This window comes from Stylophora pistillata, chromosome 13 (assembly GCF_964205215.1).
Source record: "Stylophora pistillata chromosome 13, jaStyPist1.2, whole genome shotgun sequence".
NCBI lineage: Eukaryota > Metazoa > Cnidaria > Anthozoa > Scleractinia > Pocilloporidae > Stylophora > Stylophora pistillata.
This window is the reverse complement of record NC_142531.1, coordinates 561729-579628: the sequence shown is the minus strand read 5'-3', so window position 1 is coordinate 579628 and position 17900 is coordinate 561729. Positions and strand designations below refer to the sequence as shown.

Here is a 17900-nt window from a genome sequence, read left to right as displayed (position 1 = left end):
CTTCCTGTTTTGGTATTTCTGCTGTGTCAATCTGTATTGCGGGCTCAGTTTAAAAGAACTTTGTAAATTTTACCATAATCTGAAGCGTTCATTAAACGCGATGAAACGAATATTTTTCGTAAGGCTTCGCATGTGAAAGCGTCCAAAATATTGAAAATAATTTCCTTTTGTTTAAGGTTAAAATTAGAGGGCGAAATGAGGGACGAAGTGGAAATTTCTGGACCCAAGGGAAACACGCGTGTTCACGCGCGTATTTAGGCTTGCGCAGGCTTGCGCTCAATGTGGTGTGATCGGTGTGATCGGCGTGATGTGGTGCTAGGTCCCAGTGTCCAACGAATCAAGTAGCACTTTCCTCAAAATAACCTAGCCCTCGGGCAAGTGAAAATGCCTCCGGATTCGAAAGATCTGTCCTCCTCAAAGGAAAAGTCTCCTTCGTTTCATAGATTGCATACTACAGATTTAGATAGAATGAAGGGTATTTATCTTGGAGAAGAAGAGCTGAGGGGCTTTGACAAATATAAGGTAACTCCCTTTTGATGTAGGCTTGTTGATCGGTAGCTATTGTAAATCTGTTGCAATCTCATAACTTTTTGATCTCTCCTTAATTTAGTACAAATCAGAAGATACTTCACCTCTTTCAAATTACATAACTCATCCATTTTGGAATTTCGTCGTTGAGGTAGGCATTGGATTGTGGACTAAAGTGTTTTTCCGTGAGACTTTTGCTCGAGCAAGCATGAAATACAGCTCCCTTATTTCACGCCGGTAAACATAAATGACAAATCAGCACGTTTTAAGAGCTCAAAGTTTGCATCTGTTTTTAACAAGAAATAGCTGAACTCAGAATAGTGGTAAAAAAAAAAAAGTCTAGTCAATTCTGTAACTAGCAAAATACGATGGCACTCATGCTAATCTTTGCCATGACCTGGGGGAGTGGTATGTTTGCACAGTTGATCCTACTGGGGCTGCTCAGGGATGTTTACTAACCTGTCAGCTGCTTTTAAGTCTAGTGACTGTTTTTAAAGAAATGATTATCTTTTATAAACCTTGGTTATTTCTTTTTTGGTTAGATAAGAAATGTTTTTAATCTCATTGTTTCCTTGCTCACTTTAAGTTTGGTTATCACTGGCAGACATTTTTTGAAGTCATAATAAAATGTGATGGATCATGTCCCTAGAAATAAACTGCAGTCAATATTTTAAATGGGTACTGCCAGTAGAGATCTTGAGTTGATGCTGAAATTTTCAAGTATATTTAGGCAACTTTTCACACATGATGTTTGAGTATTTTGCTCTGTGTCAATATTCCAGTTATGAATTACAGTCACTGTTGCTACTTGTCAACATGGCTACTGACAACTCATCCACAGGTTAAGTAAATGTGCCTATACCCTTTGTCAATTCATCAGCTTTTCTCGACAACTTGCCCACTCTCTTGGGTTAAATGTGAAAAAAAGTCAAGAGACATGTTCAGACGTTGATGAAAAGACTTTGGGCAAGTTGACCAGAGGGTGGGTGAGACTGACATTTGAAGAAACTAATCATAAAATCTCTGCAAAACTCTCTGATAATGACAAATGCGTGATACACTGAGTGTGAAAGGTCTATTTACTAGGTAAACTTAATTATACCCGGCTGGCAGTGGCATTTATTTGTTAACTTCCCGTATGGTCCACATAAAAATAAATTCCTCTACGCTCGGCCTGTTAAATCTTCTTCGAGCATGCGCGGCCTGTTACTTAGAAACAAGTTAGCTCCCAGTAGTACTCGGCCAACTTTCAACTTGAAAGATGCCATAACCATGATTGTGGGCTCACACTTGGTCTTGCTATATAGCTAAATAGGGTGCGTGTGCATAAAAACGTGTTTAAAACAGGTTCTGGCTGGTCTTGCAAATCAGATTATCCACAAACTTGGATAATTCCCAGTCGCATGCGGGGAGACTTTATTTTTACGTGGACCATAGGGGAAGTTAACAAATAAACGCCTCTGCCAGCAGGGTAACTTAGTTAGTCTCCTGTTGAAATAGAGAAGTAGCAATTCAACAGAATGACTGGTCTCAGATGACCCAATTTCAATGATGTGAGCCCATAGAACATTTAACTTTCTCATTGGATTGTTACCATTGCGACTAAATATTGCATCTAAATGAAACATTTTTCTGAACTCCCCTCGTAATTGTAACAGAAACTGTAGACATAACATAATGGGGATTTGTCTACACATTACTATACTTGGGGTGACTGTGGTGTTGTTTTTTTGTCTCAGCTTTTTCCCAGGTGGCTAGCACCAAATGTGCTCACATTCAGTGGCTGGTCTTTCCTGTTTATGATCTATGCTGTGACTTGTTATTACGACCCCCACTTTACAGCAGCTGGTGAAAAGGACAGGAGTAAACAAATCCCATCAGTATGGTGGCTTGTCTTTGCTGTGTTACACTTTGGAGCTCACACTCTAGATGGTTGTGATGGTAAACAGGCTCGGAGAACTAACAGCAGGTGAATGAAAAATCCCTACAACATACACAAACAGAGAACCAACTGAAAATAAGAAAACTGACCTTTGTTTAGATCCTTATGGAGATAATTTTTTAATATTTGAGATCTTTAGGAATTATCGATAGATAGCACTGGAATTTTCCAAAATCAACTATTACAAATATCTTTTTGTATGTATGAAATACAGTGCATGTGATTGTCATCTGGTATGTCCATCTCAGGACAGTATTGTTCACTTATATATCATTCTTTAATTATATCATCAATATTATTTCCTTAATTTTCAGTTCTCCTCTGGGTGAATTGTTTGACCATGGTCTGGACAGTTCAGCAGCATTTCTTATTCCCATAAGTTTGTTTTCACTCTTTGGTCATGGCCCTCACAGTGTCACTCTGTGGGAACTCTATCAACTGATGTTGGCCTGTTTGCTTGGATTTTATGTGGCTCACTGGGAAAAGTACAATACTGGGACATTATTCTTACCATGGACTTACGATGCCAGTCAAATAGTAAGTTTTTTGCAATGCTGTGGGTGTTAAGTTAGAGGAATCTGGGCATCACTGAGAGAAAAATTATATCTATGCCACACCCCTGATGGCAAGTTGTAGGTGATGGAGGGGGGGGGGGGAGGGACTGCACTCTTTAAGATTTTTTTTTTTTTTTTTTTTCAGTAAAAGCTTATAATGAAGCATACTCTTAACATGTTGATGGTTCTTATGTAAAGTAGCTTTACTTAATCATTAGCAGTGAACACTGGACTTCAATGTTAACTGAAAATTAACAACTACTTTCATTTTTACTTCTCTTAGGCTATTTCATTTGTGTATCTCCTAACATTTTATTATGGAGTAGACATGTGGAAATTTGAAATAATAGAAGGTTTCCCTTTATGCTTTGTATTCCGTTTCACAGTTTATGGTATGTATTTGTCTGTAATTGATAATAAATAGTAAAACATTGCAGGTAGAATCATACCTCTGGCTTTGATGAGAGCCTTTGAAGTAGACCTTTGGTATTAATAAGATATAAACCCTGAATAAAATGCATGTCTATAGAATACAGAATAGGTGCTACTAAGTTTTATGGTGTAATAATTTCTGAATCAGTAGTTTTCTTTCAACTTCTTTGTTAAAGCTAACAAAGGTCACTTCACATTAGTTGTATGACCCAAAAATTTATTGTGATGTTATTGTTACCAAATTTTGTTAACATGCTTGGAGGTACACTGCCAGATTTTTTTCAACTAGTCTGAGGTGATTTATTGCACAGGATTTCAGGAGATATTTTTTTAGTGGGAAGGGGTTTTTTACTAGTAAAGGAGGGTATGCTTGTTTTTTTCATTACTATAAGGTATCACTTTTCCTTGTAAAAGAGAAGGTTAGAAGCACCCTAAAATAAACCTCTTCTGTACCCTGTTACTAAAATGTTTTAACCTGGGCAACAGATGAAAACTAAACATGAGTTATTTGTTTGTCATCCAGGATCATCAATTGTACTCACTGTGGCAATGACATTGTACAATATGTACCAGTAAGTACATTTTTACTGTAAAAGCACTTTTTGATCACATGATGTAAAACCATGCCCCAAATCATCAAAATTGCTAAATAAATTAGAAAAAAGGTATTCCCTTGTCTATTTTATCTTTAACTCACATGTTGAGCTATCACATGCTACTGAGTTGAGCAAGCTTATGAAATTTGTCACTTAAAACCATGTTTATTTTTCCACAGGGCTCACGTTTCTAAGACAGACCGAGGTCTTTCATTATTTGAAGGACTCCTCCCTCTTTTGTCATTCTCTCTGATGATTTTCCTCTTCTACGCATGGGCCATTTTTTCTCCTGCCAACATCCTTGAAATTCAACCACGCCTATTTTTTACAGCTACTGGAATTGTCTTCTCTAATGTGACGGTAAGATACTTCACTTGTTGTAGTTGAAAATTGTTATGCTTCTTTTCCAGAAGTGAGAGATTTGCTGGCCTAATATTTGGCATACCTGGCCCAGAATCAATTGAGAGGTCCAAGTTGGTGGTATACACCCACTACATGCCCTTTTCAACCCCATGTCCTTCTCCCCTGCCTAGTGATGGTGCAAGTCCCACAGTGTATTTGATCTCTAGCCCTTTTCATTTATCACCCAATACAAACTTTATTAATAAGTGGAGATATTAATATACGGAAGTTTTGAGGCTCAAAGTGACAGTAAAGGTTAAATACACATTTTTTGAACATGGCTTTTCACCCCTTCCTCCTCTGTCTCAGTAACACTATTAATCCTATGATATTTTAGTTTTTTAAAATACCCATTTTTAATTTACACTGTCAATTTTAGTGCCGACTGATTGTGAGTACAATGACCAGTCAGAGATGCCAAGCTATCAATGCCATGTTATTTCCTCTGTTTGCCTTGACACTCATTGTACCATTTACCAAATCAGTTGACATGGAGGTTGGAATTCTGGTTGTCTACACTGCAGTTGTAGCTTTGTGTCACCTACATTATGGAATTGTCTTGGTGAGTGGTAGTGGCCAAAGCTGAGTTATTAATACTTGAGGAATAGACCACTTTCATAAATGACTGCTGGATTAATATTCTTTTGTTTAAATTTAAATTAGTCTTTCTGGCCTCGTTCTCCAGTACAAAATTCAAAAGAATACATTATCTCAAGCGAGGCCAGAAAAGCTAATTTGAATTTAAACAAAAGAATATTAATCCAGCAGCCATTTTGGAAGTGGTCAATTAAAGCCTTGTAAATGTTTCACTTTCCTCAGAGAGTTTTCCTTGCATGAGGAAAATCTTTCTTTTTAGATGACTCTAAATGATTACCAGGAATGAAAATACCAGTAACATTGTGAAATTAATGAGATGGTAAATAATTTCAAAAAAATGGACTTTTCATGTGTCCTTCAGTCTTTACCCTCATCTAAATTCATCGTGCTCTTTAATATTTCTGTGTTGCATCCAAACCATTTTACTGACTGGTATTGAGTGATGTATTTTACTTCATAAAGTGTAATCACTTTCATTAGTTTACCCAGCAGTATTGTTTTTTTTTTTACTTTAGGTTCGTGAACTGTGCAATCACCTCAACATCAGCTGTTTCTCTCTCACAAAATGAATGAAACAAATTGGAATGAAGAACTACCACCTTATTATACTAAAAAAATTATCTGATTGTGTCTTCTCTCAGAGTCTTGCATTTTCCCTGCAACAACTTGGTAGATTTTTATTCTCAGCTTGATTAAAGCTGAATTATACTACTTTGTTTAACTGTAAAAAATCTTGTGACAACATGAGGTAGTTCAAAATATTTATAATATTCCTAATGTAGGGATCTTAACACAGACAAGTTAACATTAGAAGCTACAATCCCCAACAAAGTGATTGACACATAATATTCACACTGCCACTTTTAAGGAAATATTAGAAATGTAAAATGAACTGCAGTTTGCTACAATACCTCACCTTCCCAATTTGATATTAGGGGAGGGGGTGGGTGGGTAAGTAAGGCTATTAGCCTGAAATATAGTTGGTATGGTGTTCCAGGGTATGGTGATCTGGATGGCAATGTGTCAACTATTTTGTCGCAGATTGTACCTTGCATGTCTTGACAAATCCAGGTTAAAGAGCCACGTAGACAGAAGCAGTAGAAGTAGATCAACAGATTGTTCTGTTAAATTTTTCCTAAGAACAAACTCAAGGTTCTTGTTTCATGTTTCTTGCACTTTTTCTCATTGCTTTCATGTAAACCTGTAAAGGACATTCCCTTCAAATCCTGATACAGGTATTTGTTACCCAGTGGGATTGTGACATTTCAAAGGCAGCAAAAAGCTTTCAATTATTGAATCATTCATTTGCTTACAAAATGCTTGAACAGAACAGAACAGAACAGGGTGCTAAACATCGAACTATTTCTAGCAGGAAATATTCAAATAGTTATTTTAAGGGAAAATTATTTCCAAAGCATGGTGAAATTTTAGAGACCCAAGTAACATAGGTCCCGTCTCCTGCAGGGTTGGGCCAGGAGACTTTAATTTCCCACACACGAGATTACTGTGTGATGGATGTCCCTCCCCAGAGGTGGGATGGGTGGGTTAGGACAGCAGGTCCTTATCAGCTATTACAGCTGCCAATTAATCAACCTGCTTAAACAATTAATGAACAGCAAATGAACAACAACATATGTCCAACAGACACACACGAGTACTAGTTCTCATCTTGGCCATCAATTTATTAAAGGGCAAATTATTATTGCTGTTTCAATTTTTCTTTAAACCAGATTATAAGTTTATTTAACAACTTCTGTAAAAAGTATGAAAATTTTGAAATAGAACTGGGTGTAAGTAGTTTATTGGGTAATTACCTATAATTACCTCTATTATTTTCATTTGAAAATAAGAAAACATTGATGTGCAATGACACAAGGTAATATGAACAAAAGCAACTTGTCTTTTTTCCAAAGTTATTTAGTTCTTTTGGAATTACTGCATTATTCTTAAGCTGCTCTCCATTTGGTTGACTGTCTACTTCTTGAATGGAATGGATCTGATCTGAGAATTGGCTAAACTGGTTCTGGACATGACCTTGTCCTTTGAGTCATCTGCATAGGCTGACAGTCATATACATTCATCTCCAACTTGATTCTGGCAGAGAACAGCACACCCAATAATTACAAGGTGTGTAATTTAACATAGGCAAAAATCATATCTTTCAGTATGGCCAGACTCGGCAAATGGAGAGCAACCTTAAAATTCACTTTCATGGTCCCTTAGACCCTCTCAATTACACTTATCCTCATGAAATCTGCTGTAAGTTGTTTCAATAAGAGTTCTGGGCGAGTGCAATTTGTGGTCTTTGAAAAAATAAATTTTTAAATTTTCTATGTGCTACTGGTAATTGTTACTAAGTGCAGTTCTGCTTATGATCATAATCTTTGCATTTGAAAAACCTACAGGATATTGTAAGATGTGCAATTTGGTTATTTTGTTGATATAAAGCAAAGTTTTGGTTAAAGCTGTGAGTGGTAATAAATGTTCTTCATCAAGGTCTAACTTCCATGTGTTCACTTTTCATGATTAATTTATTGGGTGACTATTGATAATGCCTTGAAGTAAACTTTTCTTTTTGCTGTGTCTGCAACACATCAATCACACCCATAAGAATATCTTTAGCCCTATTAGTTAACCCTTCAGTTCAAAAGTGGCCTAACTACAGTTCTCAGTAGACTGTCCTCATTAAAAAAAATAAATTAACAATTCTATTCTTATAAAATATTCAACTTCAATTGCAATGTTTGCATTGAGCACATCTTCAGAAGTCAAGAGTGTTAAGCTTGAAGAAAAGTAATGAGGGTTGTGTAACATTATGACTAAACTGATTGAGTTTTTCATCAACCAGGGCTTTCAATTCATCAGAGTCATCAATAACAGTACCAGCTGTTAAAGTGTGATATTCCCTTTGCTGGTGTCGTTAGTTTCCATTGTTACAACTGCAATCGTTTGTGGATTTTGTGGAAGCTTGTTGCTTCAACTACTAGGTTGCGTATGAATTTGCTCAGATGGGCTTTTTTGAGTTATAGAGTTTGACACCAGAAGCATCTATTGAGGACCTTGAGTACTTCATAAGGAGAGCATTGAGAGACAGTCCAGGTGCCACTAAGTCTCTAAACAATGAAAAATGAAATAAAAACATTTAGTTGATATGACAAAGAATTTGCCAGATTTTACAAGCATGTGTCTGCAACATATCCCCACACCTTAAATTGAAAACTAACCTTAAATAAGGCTGTATTTCATCAAATGACCATTTGGCTTGCACTTTAAAAAGTTCACCAAACCTGAAAGGTAAACAGTAACTTAAATGTTGCTGACCCCAGCCTTGATCAAGAAACTCTTTTAATAACAAATAGATTTATTTCATTAATTTCTTGTACCTCAATTTATCAGGAACAATTAGAATACAATCTTGTATTCACAAACAATATTCACAGCTTCATTTTTTGGGTCTCTTGGTGTTGCTTCACTTGTAACAAGTTGAACACAATGAATGAACAAACCTATCAGCCGGAGGATTTAATCTCAATAAAACATCACACTCTCAAAGAAATATATAGCAAGTAGAATTAAGTATTGGATCTTAGAAGTTAAAATATCCCCTGGTGCGGAGTCACCTCACCGTAATTCAGGATCATTTGACAGCTTAGAAGCAGGAAAATGCCATATGACTGGTGGGAGACTTTTCAGGTCCATCAATGCAATGCCCTGAAAACAAAATACATCTGATCTCCACTACTGGAATGTTAACACATATTTTGAGATATTGTTGATATCTACCCAAGTCAAAACATGTTCACTCCTATTCATCTCATTTTTCATGTCCTTTGACTTGAGCTTCACTGACTTTGGCCTTTTTTTAGATTCTTCTTTTTTGATCCTTATTTTGTGTTTTTCTGCTCTAGCCATGAGACCTTGTGGTACATAAATAGCTTGTAAGCTATTAACAAGTTTGTACATTTGTTCAAATACTTACAGATAAGTGTTCAGACTTTGTGGTCATTCCTTCTGGGACACTTTGGCACCAGGAATCCATAAATTCATTGTAATTGAACTGAGGAAGAGAGAAGAGCCGTAATGATAGAATATAAGAATACTTCTTTCAAACTGATAGAGATGCAAAGGTTATCAATCTTTCTCAGCTAGTTACACATAGATTACAGTTACTGCAATCCTGAAATGGTCAAGCATGTTAGCTCAGATCAGTTCATAATACTTATTTCCTTTTCAGAGATACTAAGAAATCATAAGCTGCAGAATGGTTACTGCCAGAAAGGATTACAACCCCACCTGATCAAACACATGCATCTCCATATCATGAAGAAATAACTTATTAAACATGCACCAATAATTTTATGGGCATTGCAAAAATGGTTATTGTTTTGTATCTTGTTAGAAATATATTATCTTTTTACCTTCCCAGCTTGTCTTAGGAGATACTCTGCATAAAATCTACAAATTTTGTCTTCGGACAGTCTAAAGTGAATGGCATTGTCATCTAAAAGTGAAATGGCAGATTGCAAGCAAATATAATTTAAAACCAACAAAAAATCATTTAATTTGGCTCTGACCACTGCTCACCAGTCCTCTTGGCTTACTATGAACAACAACATAGGGACCTGTCCTTCTCAGCATATCAGAGTATAGGTTACATTAAGAATTGTGAACCTTCAGGCTCTTACTGCTGGAGTTAATCCTGGTGTCCACATACAAAATAACCAGAAGTATTCCTACTCCTGCTACAAAGATACAAGTTCATTGAAAACAATCTCCTTTCCTTTCATCCTACTTCCCCCCCCCCCCCCCCCAATTCAACATGTCATGTTCCAAGGACAGTTTGCTAGTACCCATTTCTACTCCTGAGTAGAGAGGAACACTGTGAGAATAAAGGGTCTCGTCCGTGAACCGAACATAAAAGACCTGGCTGGGACTCAATTCCAAACATCATAATCAAAAGGCCAGCTTCCAGAGCCCTAAGCTGTCACATCCCTGATACAATATTCTTTAAAGTAAAATTACATGAACACAGAGAAGCTTCAAGACAAATCATACATGACTTGTAACAATGAAAAATTATCATTGTTAGAAATAAAAAAGTAAAAACATGATAAGAAACTCACCTGAGTCAGTGTCCATACTTGTTACTTCACCATAACAATTGAGACAGTGCTCAAGAATGATTCTACAAAGAAATTATTCCAGTTTAAGAAAATTGGAATATTCTGTGAAACAGTTTGTCCATGTAATTGACTTGACTCTCTTTTTCCAAGTGGAAGGGCTCCTCAAAAGACAGATCTATATTCAGTTGGGATCTGTTAGCTTAGCATATTAATTTTGTGGGTGGTAATTCAGGACTGACAACTAGTGGACTCTGCTATCTACTGCACAGGGTTTTAGATGGTTTCTTAATTCAGTGGACCACTCAAGATACAAACTAAGTAGATGATATACAAGTAGACAGACTGTAAACCTTGATATCCAATGGCATACACTTTCCAACCAAATCTGGATTAATCAAATCTTAAAGGAACTGAACTACATTATTACCTTATTGATGTTTTCTAACAAACCTTGGTTCAAGTTCCTCCAATATGTCACAGCATTCCTTCATTGGCACTGCTTTGTAACTCCAGTCCATCTCTTCAAGTAAAGTCAAAATCCTTACCACAACTTTTTCTTTGTAATCAGCATCAAGCAGCCGCCAGTACCCTTCAAAGAATAATATTGCTAACTTGGTAAGGACAATATATTTCAACCAAGAAATAGAGTCCTCTTTCCATTAAATAGGGTCTCCAGACTGGTTAAACTCCTTGAAGATAACAGATGTTAATGTCTGAAAAATTGACAATTACCTTGAAAACCCAAATTTAAGACTCTTTCATTGCTAAGAATTTAGATGATAAATTTTCTATTTTAACCACATCAGTGGTCTCAGTAACAAGCCTTTCTGCCCTTGCAATACATTTCTTGCAAGTTGGCTGCCATACTCCAAATTGTAGTTATCTCTTGCAATTGTTGCAGGGTGTCAAGAGTTATTTCAACAGTTTAAACCCACCATTGATTTTTATAGCTCCAATATTCCTTAATCCTTCATTCAGTTCAGATTCACTTGCTTGCACTAAAGAGAGTAGGTCTACAGAAGTGTACTGGAAAATTGAAGAAAAAACAGTTCAGGAAATTCATAATTTACAGGTATTTCAATTAACTTACAAGGACACATCTACAACAGGGATTGTCTCGCATGCATCTACAACTTACAAAGTTGATCTCAAAGAACTTTTCAAGGAAGAAAGATGGGCCATTGTATGTCTTACATACATCTACAAATTACAGAATTGATCTCAAAGAAACTTTTTTTATCCACAAATTACAGAATTAACCTCAAATACACTTTTTTTGTCCGCATTTCACCTAAAACTTTCACTTCCAAGACCTAGATGTAAATATAAATTCCCATTGTTATATGAATATACTACCTACAGTTTTAGCTTTGAGAATTTGAAACCAAAATTAACTCAAACTCCCCTATCAATCATTTCATAAGTAACACACCATATTCTTCTTGCTTGTAATATTGCCTTCTGTCTCATTATTAGGATCCTCTTCATTTTCTGTTCCTTTATACAAATTTGCAGCAAGCAGACGTTGAAGCCTTTCTAAACGTGGCCTACACTGTTTGACTTCAAAATATTTTGTGTGAGAACTGGCCACCTGTAAAACAGATGAAATAACTTATTACATTGTGAAAATCCTACATTAAGAGTAAGCTTTCCAATAATGACTCATTACTTCTGAAGTGGATATTCTGGGTTGTTCCATCATGGATTTAAAACTCAATATTTGTTTTCCCTACCTGTACCTTATGAACATGACTCACTCACCTCTCGAAGAACCAATGGAGAACCTTCTTCCTTAAATTCTGCAAATGCATAAATGCATAAATAAACAAAGAATCAAATGAAAAAAGTAAAGCCAAAATAGGCCATAAGGACCAATCCAAATTTACCAAACAATAATTGTTTGAAAAAATTAAATATCAAATATTTAAATCAAAATACTTAACAAACAAAAAGACTCTGAAACAGCAGAAATCAAATTTTTCATTCAATATGTCCACACTGTCCAAACTGACCATTTCAGTCCACTAGGGAATAAGCATTTCTAGTGTTATTTACCAGAACCAGTAAATCACATATTTCACATTGCACACTTAATTTCAAAAATGTAAAAATAGGGTTCTCCATCATTATTTCATGTATAATAATATACATGAAAAAATTACTCAGTTCTGATTGGTTAAGATAAATGCAGTTTTCAGGTAATTCAGTGCAGAAGAGAGTTAATTCAGAGCAGATGAGGGTTAATTTAGTGCAAAGAAAGTAACAAACCACACATTCTGATTGGTCAATAATCAAAGAAACTCACAGAAATACCAAACTCACTGAACAATTCTTTGAACTGTTTGGCTAGACTTTGAACTTTTTTGCACCTTTAAGATGTGAAAATTTCATTTTATCTTATTGTTTTGATTGTAAGCGGTTGTTTTGACCAAATGCACAATGTCAATTGTAGGGTTTGAATAAATTATTTTTGAATGTGATACGCGTGCTTTTCTTCTGCATAATTACGATAAGCTACCTTGTATTTTTTCATATATATTATTAATACAAAATCACATGATTTTTCTCGTGCAATTCGGAATAAATAAGCACTTGTGAATTCTTTCAAAGACCACAAATTGCACTTGCCCTATGGGCTCACGCAATTTTGTTAGTCTTTGAAAAAATTGTGCTTATTTATTCCAAATTGCACTTGATATCACGTGATTACCTATACAAAATGAATTCCAAGTATGCAATGGATTTGTGTTTTGATAAGCTAAGTGATGAAGTGATGAAATAATGCACTAGTCAATTGAAACCCCCATCTCTTGGGTCTGGGGAAGAGTAAGGGATACAGGGGCATTAAGTCACTTTTGAACAACAATCTGTCCCTTGGGGGTGGTTCCTTTGACTTATTTTGACTTTGGGTTCTATCCCCACATGGGGTGCTGGGGTAAAAGAGAAACTGGGTACTAGTTCTTCATATGGAACTTCCAAGATGGGGAAAGGTGTGAGAAAGGCAAGAGTGGTTTGATCCACCCATGTCTTGATCATGAGCCATAATGAAATGCAGGGTACTACTTTCTGATGAACAAAATTTAGTGTTGTACTAATAATTATATTCAAAGCTGCATACATACAAACTTGGAGGACAAAGATTTAAAATTTTTTCCGTTTAAATGCAGGTTTTTTCCCTGAGCTTTTGATAGCTTCACCTTTCTTTCCTTGGGGGTGGGGGCGTTTGATCTGAGGTCTGGTCTCAGTGGGTAGGGATACTGATGTCTTTTCACCAGGGTCACTGTCACATACCCCAACCTTCCCCAAGACCCAAAATACTTCAAAAGATACCTTCATCCGTGGAAAAGTTGCATTGAGGAACTAAAAGAAGAGAGTTGGATGTATCAGCTAATCGCAAGTCAAATGTTACTTTATCTGTACACAGGACAGCATCATCTTCCTTGTCACCTCTGATAGCTACACTGTGGATATTCACACCAACACATCATCGATACATAAAAAAAAATCCAAGACACTTCAAGTAACAAAAACAAGGGTACGCTGTCGAATTGTGGTTCATCTAACTCATGAAACCAAATTCCCAAGTAAAATAAACAAATTTCATACCTATTTCCAACTTGAAGGGTGTCCAGTAATCCTGGTGGAAGCTCTAAAAGTTTATATTTGTTAGCGTTGCAGGTAGAAGAGAAAAGTAGCACTTGTACAGGTCCTATTCTGTTGACGAGGCCTGCAGCATCAGCCACTACGTTGACTTCTTCGAGAGTTCTAAGGTAGATTATGAAAGGGTGAGTAAGAGAGTGTGCGCTTGAAAGAGCTGGGAAATTGTGGTGGAAACAATAGCAACTCGATTGTTTTTTTCTCACCGTGTTGCTCCCGCCATCTTGAAGGTTTTCCCGGGTTTTTTTTTTCCAAATGCACGAATACGAGGCACGTCCCAGTCTCTCGCTTTCAAACTTTTAAACATGGCTTCACGAAGGTGAGTATAACTTCTGCATTTAATTGATGCCTATTTTCCTTGATGCGCGAAATTCTTTGGTACAACATACCTTGTCAATTTAATAGTGAAGTAGTGTAATGCTTTACGAGACATGAGAGAAATTCATGTAGCTAAATCTTTTTTAAATTTCAAACTTTTGATGCGTACGTGGCTTTCGACTAAACTTAGGGTGGAACCTTAGCTACTATTAATACCTTGCAGGAATTTTTCTAGATTATTCCATCGGATATTTTCTGAAAGATTTTGATGAAAGAGTTGTTACTTACTACTAAAAAGGGAAAACTTATGTACTTTGGAAAAAGATTGACTTCAAGTTTTTTTGACGCTTTACATGTTTTCCCGTGGATGTTAAGAGTTTATAGGTTGTACGTGAGCTGTATTAATTAGATGCTTACCGCTTTGACCCGTGTAAGAACCTACATAGGCAAGGTACATGTAATTGGAGATGGATAGAAAAAGGTATAACTACATAATACAGGGCCACTTATTTACATCTCATTGAATCACAGTGCATCCTTCAAAAAAAACGACATCAAGTAAAGATTCAATTCATCGCGTGTAAAGAAAATGACTCTCCATAGTTACTTTTGTCTCAGAATTAAAATGCTAATTCCTCAAATTATCTCGTATGATTTTTTTAATGGCTGTTGCAATTTTTTTTTATATCATGTTTTATCTGTTTTATAATTTCCTTCAATCACAGCTTTAACCCTCATCCCGAGCTATCTCCGTTATGCCAGAGATTATGGGATGCTGATGAAAATCGTCTTGAACCAGGAATTGATTACAAAATTGATCCACAAGGCAGAACCCACTACCATTCACGCGATGATCGTGCCAGGGATCCTCTCTTTACTTTTGTTAAACCAGAAGTTTTCCAGCGTATCACATTTAAGAGTAAGAGCTCATAATTCCAAATTATGGTTCCTTTTCTGTCATGGGTTAATTGAGTTTGTTAAAAAAAACTTTCAGGTCAATTTGCAAGCTTGACTATTTTCCTCTATGTGACTTGTCTTAAAAGTTTCAAAGTTGGACAAGTTCATAATTTTACATCAGCAACAACCAGTCAAACTAGTGCAAAAAAGATGTTGGCATGTTGGGTTACTTGATGACACGTCCAGTTTTTAGCATAGACATATATCATCTTTCCTTCTTTCTTATTATTAGGTGTCAGGGTATCAATGACTAAACTGTCGGGAAAAGTGATTAATGGGGTTTTCTTAGTGATAAACTGGTATTCAATACAACAGGAGTAGCTGTGCTCCAGGTGGCTTTATGTTACAGAAATTGGAGGAAGTTTCTACAGCAATAGGTCATAAGTTAGGCTAATATTTTATAGCCAAAAAGTGAAACTTTTGTCTGTTTTCCCTCAGGATTCATAGCTTTACTGGACAACTATGAAAGTGAAGGTGGACAGGGAGAAGTAGTAACAGAACATGAAATTAAAGAAAACCAGTGTTTCATTGATGCTATTATGGAAACTAAGCCAATGAAAATTGCCCATGAATTCTTGGCTTCCAAGAATCTCATGCCAAAAGATAGAGGACAATTTAAAAGGCAGCTTTACAAGATTTGGTTTCAGTTGTTCCGAAGAACAAAGGGAGTAAGGTGTGTGAGAAAAGTTGTATCTTAGAGTTTACTTGTGTTGTAATGTTAATAATTTGGACATAATTTATGCAGGATGTTCTTGGAAAGGGAACTTACAGAAACATCTCACTGAAATCTGGGGGCATGCCAGGATATTTTACTGTAATTAATTCCAAATGTTCCTGAACAAAGAGGGTGTTTCATGGTTGCAGGGAACCTCCCTTATTACCCTGTAGGGTTATAAGATGACAGAGCCTGCTTTAGCTGTGTATTTGTGCTACCAGATGGTTGGTTTGATCAGCATTTTGCATTGATGTAATCCTTTTCAGGCATTTGTGCATTGTAAAAGGAGGAAAGTACTTTCATTAAACTTATGAAAGCACCTCTTGAAAAACTAACATAAATTTATGAGACCTTAGTTATGTGGGTGCCTATGGTGACATTTCAAAGAAAATTATGAATTTAGTGATAATGGTGGCTCTATGATTTCTGTGGAAAAGGTGAGAAGACCAGAGTTTCTCAATCAAGTTAACAGACAGGTGTAAAATGGAAAATTGCTTGTAGGGAATTAGACTCTTCTGGATTTGAGCATGTCTTTGTGGGTGAGACGAGAAACAAGGCAGAGGTGATTGGATTCCACAACTGGATACAGTTCTACTTACAAGAGAAACGAGGCTTTGTTGACTACAAAGGGTTTTTCCCCAGTCGGAGGGTAAGCATGGCAATGAGATCTTTTTAAGATGTGAGACGTTATTTGAATTGAATGCTTCACATGCATCCTTAGGCCCCACCTCTTTGTGTCATGGTTCTTTTTTTTTTAACTTTTATTTCTTTCCTTCTTTTCCATTTTCTATTTGAACTCCATGTCAAGAGGGCTCAGTTTAACCCCTCACTATATTGTAGAGTTGTGTTAATGGGCAAGGCACTTTATTCCCTCTTTGTCCACCCTAGAATAGAAATGGGTAACAGCAAACTGTCATGGAAACTGGACAAAGTACTGAAGGCTAAACAAGGGGGTGTAGTGGTGCCACTCATCACTTAGTGCTACCCTCTAGTGTCACTTATTTCTATGGAATCTCAGTGAGACTCACCCCTGAGAACAAGAGCACAGACTTGACTGACAGTGTTTACAGTCAGGACCAACAGGTTTATGCATTGTTTCTTCATTTCAATAGAAGCGACACGTTAGCAGTGAAGAGCAGAGTAAAAACCAGCTAATCACAATTCAGTTTAATTGGAAGGGTGATGTGAAGCCAATTGGCAGTAGTTTCATTGGCACCAGTCCTGAATTCGAGATGGCATTGTACACTGTCTGTTACTTAGCAGGAGAAGGAAAAGATGTGCAAGTGGAGATTGATGATTATGATGTTACCATCAAAGCACATCACATGGGACCATATATGGGAAGCTGTTATCCACAATGTTGACAATACTGACACTTGCATTACTTGGTTGCTATGAATTTAATCAATTTGAAATAAGTGTATCAAAAAATTGTGGCACAATATTCAATGTTCAACAATTCTGTTACAAATAATAATTGTGGGAAAATTTTAAGGGTCTAATTTTATAGCAATTGTAACAATCTATAATATATTCCAAGAATTTTATTAAAGCAATTCAGTGGCATATTTTTTTTAACAAACTGTACTTGTAAATCACCTTTTGATGGTAAAATAACTAGGAGTACAAATGTAGAGCGTGTTTCTATATCTTTCATTTGTATTTGGTATCCAGGAGATAAGGTATTAAACAAAAAACTTAATACATATTCTAGCTTTCAAATGTTCTCTAGCTTCCAAATGTTGGTAAATGCAGAAAAACAGTCAGGATTTGTGCTTAGGACCCCTTCTGCACAGTGGTCTCAAACCTGCAGCCTCAGTATTGCAAGTAGGACCAGCTTATCCTTCGTCAACTCTTTTTCCTCGTTCATTTTTGTAACTTTTCTCCCTCAAACCTTCTGGTTTCTGGTGAACTTGAGTGAAGGATGTGTTTGTTACCCAACTGGCGCTTCGATTTTAGGCGTGGCCAAATCTCTATATTTAGGTCCTATTAAACCATTCTCCCTTTTGGCGTACGTGTGTCAGACCACATTACCTGTCTTCCGCTACGATGCCATGATATTGAAAAGTTACACAATGG

The 17900-nt window shown here is 36.4% G+C and overlaps 3 protein-coding genes across 4 annotated transcripts; 2 read left to right on the top strand and 1 right to left on the bottom strand.

The window, feature by feature from the left end:
• Nucleotides 1-313: 313 nt before the first annotated feature.
• On the top strand, nucleotides 314-7553 carry LOC111339647 (ethanolaminephosphotransferase 1). The gene is made up of 9 exons (XM_022946351.2): nucleotides 314-522; nucleotides 611-679; nucleotides 2268-2497; nucleotides 2785-3007; nucleotides 3308-3416; nucleotides 3980-4028; nucleotides 4232-4412; nucleotides 4834-5016; nucleotides 5567-7553. Exons 1-9 carry the CDS (start codon nucleotides 385-387, stop codon nucleotides 5618-5620), a joined length of 1236 nt encoding a protein of 411 aa, XP_022802086.2. The 5' UTR covers nucleotides 314-384; the 3' UTR covers nucleotides 5621-7553.
• LOC111339648 (sister chromatid cohesion protein DCC1) lies at nucleotides 6709-14069 on the bottom strand. The gene is made up of 13 exons (XM_022946352.2): nucleotides 14038-14069; nucleotides 13781-13939; nucleotides 13505-13635; nucleotides 11936-11973; nucleotides 11607-11765; nucleotides 11110-11200; nucleotides 10625-10763; nucleotides 10175-10236; nucleotides 9470-9552; nucleotides 9031-9108; nucleotides 8677-8762; nucleotides 8276-8338; nucleotides 6709-8164 (listed from the first exon to the last, which is right to left on the bottom strand). Exons 1-13 carry the CDS (start codon nucleotides 14052-14054, stop codon nucleotides 8056-8058), a joined length of 1215 nt encoding a protein of 404 aa, XP_022802087.1. The 5' UTR covers nucleotides 14055-14069; the 3' UTR covers nucleotides 6709-8055.
• A 42-nt stretch (nucleotides 14070-14111) lies between these two features.
• On the top strand, nucleotides 14112-17527 carry LOC111339652 (uridylate-specific endoribonuclease B). 2 transcript variants are annotated; one of them, XM_022946356.2, is made up of 5 exons: nucleotides 14112-14150; nucleotides 14875-15068; nucleotides 15545-15779; nucleotides 16323-16470; nucleotides 16934-17527. In XM_022946356.2, exons 1-5 carry the CDS (start codon nucleotides 14137-14139, stop codon nucleotides 17183-17185), a joined length of 843 nt encoding a protein of 280 aa, XP_022802091.2. In that variant the 5' UTR covers nucleotides 14112-14136; the 3' UTR covers nucleotides 17186-17527. The 2 variants fall into 2 exon arrangements, with proteins under 2 accessions (XP_022802091.2, XP_088599113.1); XM_088742987.1 differs by lacking the exon at nucleotides 14112-14150 and adding an exon at nucleotides 14602-14630.
• The last annotated feature ends 373 nt before the right edge of the window (nucleotides 17528-17900 follow it).